The sequence below is a fragment of the Propithecus coquereli genome, unplaced genomic scaffold (assembly GCF_000956105.1).
Source record: "Propithecus coquereli isolate 6110/MARCELLA unplaced genomic scaffold, Pcoq_1.0 Scaffold37, whole genome shotgun sequence".
Lineage (NCBI taxonomy): Eukaryota > Metazoa > Chordata > Mammalia > Primates > Indriidae > Propithecus > Propithecus coquereli.
Genome location: NW_012149396.1, coordinates 7,499,576 through 7,514,541, shown reverse-complemented (window position 1 = coordinate 7,514,541; position 14,966 = coordinate 7,499,576). Strand labels below are relative to the sequence as shown.

Here is a 14,966-nt window from a genome sequence, read left to right as displayed (position 1 = left end):
ATTAAGATATAGCATTTCATTTTTAATAGGTGACATGGTCTTTAGAGTGCTTTAGATTTTAAGCTCCTCTACTGAACCATTCAGTGTGTTTTCAAAATATACAGAAAGTTTTTAGGAATACCATTTCTTGTATGAAGTATAGGGGGCGGGTCACAATTAGGGTTCCCCCCGAGACAGACCCAAGACAAGTCTTCATGTACAAATAGCGAACGTGGGAGGGCATCCCAGGACACACCAGTAGAGGAGCGGAGATGCGCGACCAGGGAACGGAAGGCAGCCAGCAGAGTGTGTAATTACACATTGGCCACTGGAGCTGAGGTCTGCTGGGAGCCTGTGTAGACACACTTCTCAACAGGGGAGCGGGGCTGTTTCACACTAGCTGCCGGGATCACCAGCTGAAGCCCGTTCCTAGTGGGGACATTAACTCCTCTGCACTTGTCACCTGCCACACGGGCAAGCTAAGCTGGGCAAATCATGATCAGAGAAAGTCCTCAGGCAGGTGGTGGCACCTGGAGGGGGACCCAGTTCACATAGAAATAGTTAGGGTGAGGGCAACAGGTAAGGCACCAGCAGCCTCCACCACAGGGGGTTCCCTATTTCTTTTTCTTTCCAAATAATAATGCAGTTAAGAAAGATCTGAACTGTATTATTATATGCCCACTAAATGTCAGACATTGTCGCGGACAAAGATCCCAAGCTCTAGCGACCGCATGGTGTTGGAGAGCAAGATCACTTCTCAGTTCTGTTCCCTGTACCGCCAAGTCCGGGCTGTTAACCTCTGGGCAAAGCACTTCCCTCTCTGTTTCAGTAATTTCCATACAGGGTTGTTGTCAGGATTAAATGAGATAGTGCAACATTTACTGCACCATCGCCACATAATAAACGTTCCCTCTTTTTTTTTTTTTTTTTTGAGACAGAGTCTCACTGTGTTGCCCGGGCTAGAGTGCTGTGGCGTCCTAGCTCACAGCAACCTCAAACTCCTGGACTCGAACGATCCTCCTGCCTCAGCCTCCCGAGTAGCTGGAACTACAGGCATGCGCCACCATGCCCAGCTAATTTTTTCTATATATGTTTAGTTGTCCGATTAATTTTCTTTCTATTTTTAGTAGAGACGGGGTCTCGCTCTTGCTCAGGCTAGTTTCGAACTCCTGAGCTCAAACAATCTGCCCGCCTCGGCCTCCCAGAGTGCTAGGATTACAGGCGTGAGCCACCACGCCCAGCCCGTTCCCCCTTTCTTAAACCCCTTATTTTGAAATCATTATAGACTCACAAGTCTTTCCAAAAATGCATGCTTCACCCAGCTTCGCCTAACGGTGACATCTCACATAACCATAGTACATTATCGAAACCAAGAGATTGACACTGGCACAATGTCATTAACTTGACCACAGACTTGACTTGGATTTCGCCAGTTTTTGTATGCACTCATTTTTTTCTATTAGTTTGGTTTAATCTTCATCATAACCGTGCAAAGAAGATATTATGATCCCCACTTTGCAGATGAGAAAACTAAGGCCTGGAGACAGTGATTGGATTTCCTGCTGTCCCTCAGCAGGAAAGTAAGTAGAGGGGTCAGTAGAGGGATAAGTAAGAAAGTAAGCAGAGGGGTCCGAGACTCCACATTTTATGACTCTGGATCCCAAGCTCTTTCCACTAAACCAAAATTTAACGCATTTGCAAGAGATTTCCTTCCTGGCCTTTCCAAGAGTCTCCTGATGTCAGAAGGCTCCAGTGTGTGTGCCGTTCCTCCTCCTGAGCCCTCTGAGGGATCCCTCACGGGCCGGCTGGGAAATGCAACATTACAGTCTTGCAGGTGTAATCTCCAAACTGAAGGCAGACATACATGCTCACTCTTTGTAGAGACTTTGCTGCCCCCTCCCACACATACAAACACACACACACACAATTTTCGACTTAGACACTATTTATTCTATTTAAACTCTGGCTACGCAATTATTGTGCTTCCCCCATCTTTTCTCCTTCAGAATTAATTTTGTATTAAATACAGTTTTTCTACTAAAAAGCAACACCCCGGAGCTTCACGCACAGCCAGCTTAGCTTCCAGGAACTGGTAAACCACTGTAGTGGAATATTACATCCCTCTGGAAATGCTGTGTGTGGTTTAATGTGTTGGTACAGTGTTTTATAACAATGTTTATTTACCCTCTTCTGCTGGGAAAAATCTTTTCATTGTCAGTGTGGCATGAGGTAGCTCATCCATTCTCTAAGCAATCTCCACTTTTTATAATTTTGCTGAGACATTGAAATTAGAATTAAAACAGAAACGAACCCCAACTCAACTGCCACATTCTCAGACTCTTAAAAGTTACCCCCTGGGCCAGGCTCGGTAGCTCACGCCTGTAATCCTAGCTCTCTGGGAGGCCGAGGCGGGTGGATTGTTTGAGCTCAGGAGTTCGAGACCAGCCTGAGCAAGAGTAAGACCCCGTCTCTACTAAAATTAGAAAGAAATTAATTGGACAACTAAAAATACATAGAAAAAATTAGCCGGGCATGGTGGCACATGCCTGTAGTCCCAGCTACTCGGGAGACTGAGGCAGAAGGATCGCTTGAGCCCAGGAGTTTGAGGTTGCTGTGAGCTAGGATGACGCCACGGCACTCTAGCTCGGGCAACACAGTGAGACTGTGTCTCAAAAAAAAAAAAAAAAAGTTATCCCCTCCCTGGTTGTGCTGGCTTATTTATAGGATTGTACCAGGTCCTGTAGGTTTGTGGGGTAAAAGACCAACCTGTGATTTGGACCTAAGACCTGCACACTGGTCAGACTACCAGGGTTTCTAAGAAGCTGTGACCCAAAAAACTCAAGAACTTGAATCCTGGAGAACGAATTCTAATGCTGCTTCCTTCCATCCTTCCATCAGAAACAACCTGTGGATTACGATTATCCCCAACTCAGTCTGACAGCTGCACACTAGAACTTAAATTATTATCCTCTAAAGATGCTTAATAACCTTGGTTGAAATGCTGGCAAATTATTAAACAAGGAGAAGTCTTTTTAAAAAAATTATATTCTTTCTCAACTGTCAATGCCAGCTGGCAATCGTGAGAAACAAAGGAAAGCAATTTCCCAAGTTCAAAAACCTTTGGCCAAATGACTTTTAAAAATTGGACTTCTATGTAGCTTAGAGCTATGATTTTTAAATATGACTTTCCATGAAACAGGATGTCCAAAGAAGGCTTTTGCAATTTGATGGGTTTTTTTAAAAGCGTAGTCCCTGCAATAAAAGCTACGGGAAGCATTTCTGCATATGTCTGAGTTGTTAGCAGCTTTGAAGGAATTAGATGAATTAGTTAGCAACTGTGAAAGAGGCTTTCAGAATGCTCACTGGCTCTCCCGGCGCGCCGCGTCTAATTTAGCTCACAGGTGCACGGTAGACAGGCAGGCCTCGTCGCTTCCGCCTCACTAGCCACACTGAATACACTGAATAGCAGCACGTCCTGTATTTTTTACCGTGATCTGGGCAGACATTGCTGCATCAGAGCATTAACCCTTCACCATGCCTTTCCTGGGCCTCGGAAAACCGTGCTCACAGGGACGGGGGACCCTGGAATACTCAGTTGTCATCAGATCTGATCCTCACACATGGCTTTGGAGGGAAGCTGGTTGCTTCTCCCATATCCTAGACCGGTTTCTAGGCTGCCAGGGCCCTCTGTGGGCAGGGCACCTGCTGGAGGTGGGGAACACCAGTGCTCAGAGCCCTGCCCATGCGGCACAAGTGTTGGGGCAAGAGAGGAGGCGGCCAGACGCAGGCCTGGTGTCTGGCAGGTGCAGACACACTGGCGGGATCGGGGGTGGCGCTATGGGCCCACATGTCCTGTGATGAAAGGTCATCGCTAGGTTGCACAGATAAGGTCTTAGCAGAGGCCCATTGAGTCGCAGCAAGTACCCAGAGCCACCACCCTAGGGAGACAGGAATAGAATTGGTACCTGGTGGGAGCACAGAGATTCTGGAAAGGTCTAGAGGCCACCTGCACTCTGGGCATGAGGGAGGGGCTGTTACTTCCTGGGAGAGGTTGAGGATGTGGCCTGAGGTTGGGGGTAGAGTGAGAGAGGGTGGCTCTTGCCTATGGCAGGAGGGGATGGCTGTTCTTGTCCTCCCGTATGGTGGAAGACAGCAGTTCCCTAGCCCCCTCCCCACCGCTCCTGCTGGGAAGGCACCGCAGAAAGGCTCCTCCGTGCTTGGCAATGCCTGCGGCTCTCTGCTGAGCCGGAGTGGGAAGCTCAGATAGCTGTTTCATCATTTGGGTGTTGGTAGCCTCGCTTTCCACCATGGTTTAATGGGAGTGTCAAAGGGTCAGACAATGGGTTCCAAATACCAGTGTCCCCAGACCACTGTTCAAAGTCTACATATAACTCAAGCTTCCTGGGTCTAACGCTGACCCAGAAAATCCGTCCTGGATGGAAAAACTCTCTTTATGGAAATGAGAAATCACGTCTGGAGTGTGGCTTTGAACTGAACAAACGCTGCCTGGAACTTTCTCACTGTCGATGTTGACCACCCAGCCCATGCCCACCCCCTTTCCATGGCGTAAGGGTTTCCTCTTTCACTGATGACTGGGGGGGCCAGACCTAAGCTAAAATGGGTGCGTTTCCGGGGAGAGAGCTTGCTGGGGAGTCCTGAGTAACACAAACGCCATCTTTGCTCTCTCCCTGTAGGTGTAGGCATGAAGTTAACTGACGTTGGCATAGCAACGCTGGCTAAAGGGTGAGTAGAAAAAAACGGAGTGTTTGTCATTTCACACTGGCCTTCCGGACACCTCGCAGACAGACGCTGTCGGGCTGAGGTGTGCAGAGCAAATTTCTTGTCCTGACTCTGGGTGACAAATGTTCTTGGCATGAATTCATTTCTCTCACTTACATAAAATATTTATGGACTTTGTCCTCGCAGGAAAATGCATTTGTTTCCTAACTTTGAAACAAACAAGAACTCTTGCAAATGCATTTCAAGATTAATTACTAACTGGAGTGCCATGAGGGTAAATGCCAGCATTACTGGGATGACTTTTAACTGGGAATATTTCATTCCTCTACATTTAATATCTTCACTATTAAGAGCTTCTTTGAAAAATATGTATTTTTTTGCAATTCAGTGCAGTGAATTCAATTTATATATTTTAAATTTATTTTTCCCCCGAAAGTACTTTAGGCAACTCACAGATTCCCATGAGGAAGCAAACAGCTGTCACAGAGCTGTGATTAGTTATGTATCGTTGTTATCGATGGCTTTATTTTTCTAATTTAGGTTGTTGTTTTTCTCAGTGTGAGGTGCGCCAAGGTGATGGGATGATAGCTTTTTTTACTGGGGTATCTTTTTTACAAACTGCCCCTCTCACTTCTTTACTTGATCCCCACTGGGGAGAAAGCAGCCATTGTGGTTCTTGGTGAAAATGAAGTTCTGTGCTGGCGCTACCATTGCCTCTGCCCACTTCCGCTCTTCCCACATACTGAGGCCATCTGCATGGAGGAGGGAAAGAGGGCACATGGCTTCTGGAGGGGACGGCTTCTGTATTAAAATGTAGGCTTTATCATCATTAGGCATAGTAAGACCAACAGATGGGGAGACAATTACCATTGAAAAGATAAGTTTGTTACTCACAGATCCTGGGAGGAGGGGGTGCGCCCCGCCACTAGGGGCCTCGTAGGGTAGCACTGGGTCAGCCAAGAGACAGAGGATGTGAAAGGAGAATATGAGCGAGCCCCTCTGCTGTGGTTTCTTCAGGAAGGAGTGGATGAGGCAGGGGAAGCAGGCTTAGGATTGGCTAGTTTGTCATGTTCCAGCAGGCTCTGGGCTGTCCTGATTTGTCTGGTTCTGTCCCGTGGCAATAGGGGCAGGTGGACAGTGGCCCTGAGTGTGGGAGCACTTGGAGGAGGTAGTGGGGGGCTTGCTTCCCATTCAAGCTCTCTGGTTATTGCAGACCATCAGCATCAGCAATGCTCTGACAAACATGCTAACTGTCAGCTTTAAGGAAGGACAGAAAGAAATGGGGGGAGTTGAAACAAGTGGAAAGAGGTCACTCTTTCTTGTAACCTCCAGATGGATGTGTCTGATGCGTGAAGTTCTCACTGATTGTACAAAGCTTCCAATTTGGTTTTGGAACCAAGGGGCAACTTGGATATTTTCCCTGCTGTGGCTCAGGGACAAGAAAGTTCTATGTTGGAACTATCTCAGGGCTTCTCCCGCAGTGCTGAGCGGAGTCCTGACTGCTGTATGCGTCAGGGAATTTGGTACAGCCTTGGCCTTGTGGAAAGAGCACACTGTGCTGTCGTGGGGAGTATGGATGGGGGTTTTAGAGGGAAGCTTCATTCAAATCCCAGCCCTGCCTCTGACTTCTGTTTCTCCTGGTGGTAGCCTTGCCTCTCGGTGACTGGGGGTTTGTCTAGCCACCCTGATGGGAAGGATGTCCGCGTATCCCAGTTTCCCCATGGTAGTACCATCTTACATCCCATCCAGTTTAGCGATTGCCCTGGACAAGTGTCCCCATGTAGAAGATAAATTAGATGGTGCCCTATTTATGATGGCCTCTGGGCTCCAGAAGGACTTCCCAAATGGAGCCTCCCTTTCCAGACTCCGTGTCCCCTGCAGGACATTGCAAATGCAGACACCGCCAGACCTGATTTGAATCCTGGCTTCTCATCGTACCAGCTGGGTGACTGTGGGATGCCACTTCAAGTTCTTGAAGCCAGGGATGTACAGAATGGGGACACTCGGGCTTGCCCCGACGGTCCCCAGTGAATCTATGTCTAGTCCCTGAAGCTTGGTATGAGCTAAATAAACATTAGTTCCTTTTCCCTCCTTGCGCCTCAGCCTGACACCAGAGTAGGCATATTTCATACTGTTGTTTAGACCAACTCTCTACCAAAACAAAGAAGAAATCTGCCCAGGAAGTTCCAAAAACTAAGTGGGCTTAAGAGCATGATTATCTAAGACATCTTTTAAAAGCATCTCAACAGGTTCCAGGAACCCAGACCACCTGGGAGATTCAAATGGCACATTTTTTTTTTCTCCTAATTTAAAAAGAAATCCAACCCTTTGGTTTTGTTCTCAGCTTTAATGTGACTTATCTGGCCTGGGACAGCTGCCCAAGACCCATTAGAAGAGCTGATGGCTGGAGCCCAGTGCAAAATGCATCTGTAAAGTGTTACTCACTCACTGCCTTCCCACCCAAGCGCAGGCCGGGGGCAGGAGGTGGGACAGGAGGGAATTCTGAAGTGTTTGAGAGCTTTGGAAGGGATATTAGATCTTCTCGTCGATTGTTTTTTGGTTTTTTTATTTTACTTTTCTTTAAACTTTGTCTTTTAAGCAACATATTTTTCTCCGAAGCAATATATCTTAGAATCACAGTTTGAAAAATTGACGAAAGGGGGAACTCCAATCAGAGGGTAAGGGGTGGTGAGAGGCCTCTTTCGAGGCTCCTGGGACCCCTCTTTTCTGGAGTGAAGACCAACCACCGTGTCCAACCTTCTCACTTCATGGGTGAGAAGGAGGCATGGGGCACGGGGCAGCCTGTGTCCAGGCAGGAGTTAGGAAGTCCTTACTGAAGTCAGGGGCACAGGCCAGCACCCCGAGCTACAGAGGCGGATCCTCAGTGCTGGGAGCTGAGGTTCCACCGAAGCAGCTCTCCAGTGAACAGCAAAGCTGCGAAAGGGAGCTGAGCAATGGCGACAGACTTGGAAAGGGCTCAAGTTCAAAGGCATTTTGCAGACAGGAAGAGTCCGGGTGGGAAGAAAGGAAGGAGAGCATTGCAGATTGCAGGGGGCTTCCCGAGAGAGCAGGCGAGGGGGTGGAGAACCAAGGGTTGGTTGAACACAGTTGTCTTCATTCTTCGCAAGCACCCACGAGGGAGCCTAGTTCATTTGTGATGAAAAGGGAGTCGCGAGTTTGAGTTCTGTGGAAGGCTGCTGCCTGGCAGTGCTCAGCTGCGCGGAATGGCACAATCATAAGCAGCAGCATCCTGTGTGTCTTTTAAAGAAAATATTCCCTTCTGTCTCCATCTGGACCATTATACAGCTGCTGACATCCCAGGGATGTGACCTGTCTTGTTCTCTTGTTTAATGAAGTCAGACGTTGTGATACTATTTGGGGGAAAATAGTTACTATAATCTTATAAGGAAAACAGAGAACTGTCATGACTTACTCATTTTAATTCAACTTCACTTGGCAGTATGATCCTTAAAACAGAAGTAGTTCATATTCCTTTGGGGAGCCAGCGATAGGACTATGTCTGGAAATCCATCCCCTGTGCCTCAGCACCCTTAATCTTTGGGCAAATGTCGAGTATGAAAATTTCAAGTTATAAAGTATGGCAAACAAGATTGTCTTGACATCCAGTAATCTCTTTTCTAGATAGACCCAAGAGAGTAACTGGACCCATGAACACATTTCTGATTCGCAATTGCTCATTCAGAGTTCTCTGAAGGAGACGAGGGAAAATGCCTAATTTTGTAACTAGAGATTTGGAAATTGAACCTATTCACCCCAAACCAATCTAAAACCAGGTGTGCAGGGGAGCAGAGTCGCCGTGGGTTCTGCAAACCCAGGCCCCCTCCAGCCCACGGGCAGGTCCTGGGGGAGGTGGAGGGATTGCAATTCAGCCACCAGAGGGCACCAGAGCCAACACTTTGCCCTCCGTAGTCTCCCCAAAAAGCCAATCTCGAGTTGTGGGATTGAAGTAGAAAAAAGAGAAGTGCCATGAGCAGATTTCTTCCCAGTCAGTAAGCACGGGACCAAAATAAGAGTATGAATAGCCACAAAGGACTCCCCTCAGTGTGGCGGCCAGTGTGGCGTCTTTCTGCCTTGGAAGAAGGAAGGAAGGAGGTGGCACATGCCAGGCGTCCCTGACATGGAAGCCAAATTCAGGAGACCCTGACGGGAGCCTGAATGACTTGTTCCCCGTGAAGGGGCAGATGGGAGGTGATGAGAGGCCACGTGTCAAGGCAGACACACGGGAGGACAGTGGCCTTCAGAAAGCAGGTTCCATTTGCATCTGCGTGCCCAAGCATCTGGTCCCCCAAGCCATGAAAAAGAGGAAAGATCAAAATAGAATTCTGCATTTGGCCAAGCTGAGTTCCAAAAGAGGGGCTGTGCACCCAATGACCACAGGCAGACAGAGAGCATAGCAGCCACCTGGGACACTTCGCCCAGTCACAAGTCAAGACACCACCATCCTGGGAGAGGAAGGACCAAAACAAACTTGCAGGTGGGAAGAAATGGAATCTGCTCTTCAAGAAACACACCGGAGAACAGGCATGTGTTTGGTGACTCCAGGCAGACTACTTAGAGCAATGCCTGAGGGGGTGCAACAAAGGGACCTTGGAACAGAATTTCCTGACATCTTCTAAGTGTGTCTCACAGCAAGGCCCGTGTCACTGTGGGACGCCAAACATCTGGACTGGCTCCCTAGTGCCAGGAATCAGAGGGCCAGTCTCACAGGCATAATGGACCCGAGAAAGTCACTTTTCCATCCCAAATATCTATTTTCCCGGGCTGCTGCCATTGTCACCTACCCTGGAGAGCAGCCTGCATCCCATTTTAATCTGATCAAGACATTCTACTGTAGAGTCATTTGGGTGATTTATTTGGCCAGTGTTTGCCATCGACGGAGTCTGGAGGCCCATAAAGTGGTCATTTCCACAATTGTGGCGAGGCTGCCACTGCCACAGCTCTCAGTGTGTGTTGGGGGTCTCCTGGGCCCCACACAGCCAGCCAGAACACAGTTCCTCCACAGAGGGGCTGCATGGCAGCCTCCTGGCCTCTGCCTGGAAGTCTTACAAAGGATGATTCTAGTTATCCCCTGCCTAGTCCGTTCCCAGGACCTGAGGACTCAGAGATGGACTCCTCGTCATTTGTCCTCCAGCTTCAGAGACAAGTCTGAGCAGAGAGAACCACTAGAGAAGCCTGGTGGACTCGAGCTCGCCCATGAAGGACAGGCTGGTAGCCAGCAGGAGGGAGACAGACGAGGAAGGTGCAGGGATGGCCAGGAGGGTCAGGGGTCACAGAGAGCCGGGGGTGGGGGGGATAGGACTGAGCAAAGACCAGAATTGTCCAGGAAAAACGTTATCAGTGCCTTCAGGAAGGTCTAAGCCAAACGAGATGGTGGGAGCAGGAGACAGGGATCGGGGAAGGAGTGTGCTGCAAGACGCCATGGACTCCATGAGTTCGTCAACAGAAGACAAGGCAAAGTCTAGACAGTAGGCAGGAAAAGGAGGTGTGGGATGCGTGTGTGTGTCTGTCTGTCTACAGGGAGCCAGATGCCTGTTTGAAGGCAGAAGGGAAGGAGACAAAGAGAGAGGGACTAACTGTCGGGTGATGTTCCAGAGGACAGAACGCCCTCCCTGAGGATGTCAGAGCTTGTCAATGAAGAAGGGCCCGCCGTCATCGCTGTCCAAGCCAGACACTGACAGTGTGGCCTTGCCACCCTCACCCCTGCCCAGGACGTCAGCCCAGGTGCTCTTCTCAATGGTGGGATCTCATGCCGCCTGTACACACAACGAAAACATGCTGCTCCCTCGCCCGAGCTGCCTGCCTGTGGCCCTGGGGACTCCCATCTGCAGAGGACGCAGGGGCGGCCTTTGGGAACCAGAGTTCTGGGGCGCAGTTCAGTGGATGAGTCTCTGCCTGCTTTCTTGACGAATGTTTTTACCCCTGGCACCTCCTCCTCGGCTCTCTTTGTCCTCAACTCCAGTTTCGGCTTCAGGTATCAAGAAATGGACTCTATGCTTCCTGCATGTTCATGGGAACAGGACTCAGGTGACCTTGAGAATGGGCCCGTAGTACATGATGGCTTCTCCTCCATCCCCCAGGTCCCTCCCTGCTCTCTCTTCCTCAGGGCTCGCATCACCCTGGTGTTGGGGAGCCTTCAGAAGCAGCGAGAACAGGAACCGTGCAAGTACGCAGGAATTCTGGAATGCCCCTGCCAGCAGAACCAAACCAGACCAGACTCGTGGGTGGGGTGCTTCTTCCCGCCTCTCATTTTCTGCAAAAGGAGGAAACTTAGTGTTCTGCTTTTTTCCAGCCAGGGTGGCTGTCAGGGAAGACAGTGCCAGGGTTGGTTTCCGTGGAGGCAGCGGGGCTGTTGCTCACACGGAGGCCTGAGGAAGAGCTGTCGTGCTAGGGAAGAAGGGCAGAGAGGGCTGGTACTCCAGGGGATGAGCTGGATTTTGTTCCAAGGGAGATGGAACCATCTGAGCAGTTGCTTGACCACGATCTTACGTGCACTTGTCTGGACAAGGGGGAAACAAGGACAAACTGCTGAGAGGGTCCCTCCATTGGTGCAGTGAAGGGTGGTGGGGGCTGGACCGTGTGCCCGTAGTGCTTGTTCAGATTGGTTGCTGAAGGTCACCCTGTAGACATCCTCAGAGTACAACTTCTCTAGAAAACACGGATCTGGTTATGTTACAACGTCCCCTAAAAAGACTCAGTGACCTTTAAAGAAGTCGTTATGTGAAAACCAGATTTTCATTTCAAATAATTTGGGGAACCCCCGAGTGGAATAAGTTTAGGAGGTTTCTTTAATGTGAGGCTTCATAGGGTCTTTAAAGAGCTGATGTGTATTTTGAACGTCCCGGGAACAAGGAGAGACATTGTATAGCATTTCTCACAGTACCCACAGCACAGAGTTTCAAAGCATCTTGTGTGACTATTGTTCCTTGGAATGTATTTTGGGAAACGCGGGCCCACAGGAAAAATGACACAGCGTGGCTTTGAAGCCTTTCACAAATGTCCTCCGACCTCTTCTCTCCTCAGAGCAGCAGCTCTCGCTCAGAACAAGCCTCTGAACCTTTGCCCACACTGTTCCCTCTGCCAGATAAGTCCCGCGCCATTGTTCCTCTATGAAACCTTAGAACCCACTAGGCAGTGTGGAAAATGGAATTTTCTATGTTTCCACAGCACTGCCTCACAGTACAATGTCACGCTTGTGTGTCTGTCTTCCCTGCGAGATGGGCAGCTTCAGAAAAACCACAGAGCTTATTAACCCCTTGTAATTCCCCTATAGTGTCTGATGCCCAATCAATGAAGAAATAAATCAACAAACATGAAAAAATGAAAGATATGAGTGGAATTTCTGGAATTAATAGATGTGTCCAGGGCGGAGGCTCCCCAGAGCCCCTCCCTTTACACACAGGTGGCAATCCGTTCTACCAATGCGTAAATCTATCCTGGAACACTCGTATGATTATAGGCCCTTGACCTTGACCATGCGTGTCGGTGGATCTTTGCCTTTACTTGAGTCCATGGTCTTTGTTTTTTGTCCTCTCCATAATAGCATGTCAACCATGTGGGTGTTCTTGCCTAAAACAGGAATAAATATATTTTCATGCATCATTAGTTTCCCCTTTAAAATGTTTCTTTTTAAACTGGTGAAGCGTCCTGATCTTAAAAATTTTATTTCCTTCCACCCAAACTCCCAGGTACAAAGGATTTAAAGGCAACTGTTCCATGACCTTCATCGATCAGTTTAAAGCACTACACCAGTGTAACAAGTATTGTGAAATGCTGGGGCTCAAATCCCTCCAAAACAGCAACCAGAAACAGAGGAAGCCAAGCATCGGGAAAAGCAAGGTTCAGACAAGCTCCGCAACAGCGAAGAACACGGAATCCGGGACCCCGGCAGAAAGAAAACCTAACGTCCCTTGTTAACTAAGGACCGAGGGCTGGCAGCGCACAGTCTTGTGAGGGAACATCTGAAAATACACTAGAGAGGACACACAGCCTGCAGAGAGGATGCGACGATCTTTGTTCCCAGCTGACTGTGCTCCAAGATGCTTCTAAACCTGTCACCTGCTGAAATGATTTTGGAACAGGATTTGTGACCAGATTTATGGTGAGACTGAATCAATTGTCAGTCTCAAAGACAGTCCATTCTTTGTATACACGTTTAGAATTTTTACCAACCTCACGTCATGTGTCTATTTGTGTATTTACACGTGGTTGTGTTGTCAAGGACTTGTGTATCCACAGCCAAACTCCCTCCCCCAACACCATTCCTAACCTCGGGATTTCTAGATGCGTCCTGCTGCGATGTAAACAGAAATCACGAATTCCCCACTGCGTCGAGTTGTCGCACTAATGTCGAATACGCTCTTGTTGCTGGAGGTGGCTTCTGAAACATAAAGCCATTTCCCATCATTAGTCACACAGCCAGGTGCAATTTTCTGTTTAATTAAATTCATATTTAAACAAGTGTAAGATGCATTTATCACCATAGATACTCGTTCTTTAGAATTTGTGCCATATTTCACATTCCCCCAGGATTTAGTAATTTTCTATTATTATTATTATTTTTTTTTTTTGAGACAGAGTCTCACTCTGTTGCCCTGGCTAGAGTGAGTGCCGTGGCGTTAGTCTAGCTCACAGCAACTTCAGACTCCTGGGCTCAAGCAATCCTTCTGCCTCAGCCTCCCGAGTAGCTGGGACTACAAGTAATTTTCTAATAGATTTACTAGACCACAAAATATTTACATCAGTGTTTTTCCTACATTCTTACAACTTAGGTTTGATCACTTTCTACTTTGCTCCCTAAACCTGGGCTCTCTGAACCCAGGCTGACCCACGGTGGGTGACACTGGCAGATGAGTGCTAATCCTGGCGGGGACGCCCCAGCTCTCAGGGATCCTGGCACCTACCCCTGCCCCCATTCTACATGGGTCTCCTTACACGCTCAGAGCCCTTTCCCTACCGGTTTGAGTCACGCCCAGCTGCAAAGCAGGGTGACGGCAGCAGTTCATACTGAGCAAGACAAAACAATAGAAAGACAACTTAGAGACAGCTTAATGCACCCCAAAGTGTAAGAATATCTGCTGTCCCAACGGTTTGTTGTAATTCTTGTGTCATTAATAGACTTTATTTTTTAGAGCAGTTTTAGGTTTGCAAAAAACATGAGCAGAAAGTATGGAGAGTTCCCATGTATCCCCCTATTGCTACTCTATTGCTTCCCCCTATTATTAGCATCTTGCATTAGTGTGGTGTGTTTGTTACAATTGATGAGCCAATCTTGATACGTTATTATTAGTTTTACGTTAGGGTTCACTCCTGGTATCGTACATTCTATGGGTTTGGACAAATGTATCCCAACACGTATCCACCATGATATCATGTGGAGTAGCTTCGCCGCCCCAAATACCTACCCCTGGTGCTCCAACTACACGTCCCTCCCTCCCCCAATCCCTGGCAACCACTGATCTTTTTACCATCACCATAGTTTTTGCTTTTTCCAGAATGTCATGTAGTTGGAATCACACAGTATGTAGCCTTTTCAGATGGTTTGTTGTTTTCTAAGACAGATTTCATCTACTCTCTGACTGTCTCTGGGAGAATTGTTAGGCCATGTCTGAGCAGCGTGGTGGATGCTTCTCCAGCTCGAATACGCACAGGAGTCAGTCACCGGGACCTTGGGGAATGCAGGTCCTGATTCGGCAGCTCCGGGTGGGGCCTGAGATTCTGCATCTCTATAACGTGCTCTGTGGGCATCTCCTGCCACTAGCCAGCGCCCACACTCAGAGTGGGGGAACCAGACCATGGGAGAAGAGTCCTGAAGTGCTCAGAGGGCTGACAGACCTCCTGGAGCTCAAACAACAGCCTGCCTGAGGAAGAGCCCAGCTACTTCTAGATTCTGATACAGGACGCTGCAGCATGGCAGCAGGAGAGAAACACGGCCGGGTGAGGCGCTTGCCATGGGTCACGCTGGCAGCGCAGCAATTTCTGTGAGCATCCCTCTGGGAGGGGTGGTTGTTCCTCAGTAGAAGACTCTGCCTCTTCTGCTCTAGAATATGCTTCTACTTACGCATGGGGTTTTGATAAAAAAGGGAACATAGGCGGGATTTTTGTTTTGAAAAGGAATTTGAAAGAGAAAACACTTTAGTTTGTCATATTTCATCTTTTTCAGAAAATCTGCCATTTCTAGCCTTTCTTCTGGGTGGTTCCGCTCACTTGCAGATTATAAAACGCTCATT

General features: G+C 48.4%; 1 protein-coding gene across 1 annotated transcript in view; it reads left to right on the top strand.

The window, feature by feature from the left end:
* ALPK2 (alpha-kinase 2) overlaps positions 1-12,654 on the top strand; it is a 96,406-nt gene extending 83,752 nt beyond the window's left edge. Inside the window, exons 11-12 of the mRNA XM_012651732.1 lie at positions 4,674-4,722; positions 12,426-12,654. Of these exons, the coding sequence (XP_012507186.1) occupies positions 4,674-4,722; positions 12,426-12,654 (278 nt within the window). The remainder of the gene's footprint in view (positions 1-4,673; positions 4,723-12,425) is intronic.
* Positions 12,655-14,966: the final 2,312 nt, after the last annotated feature.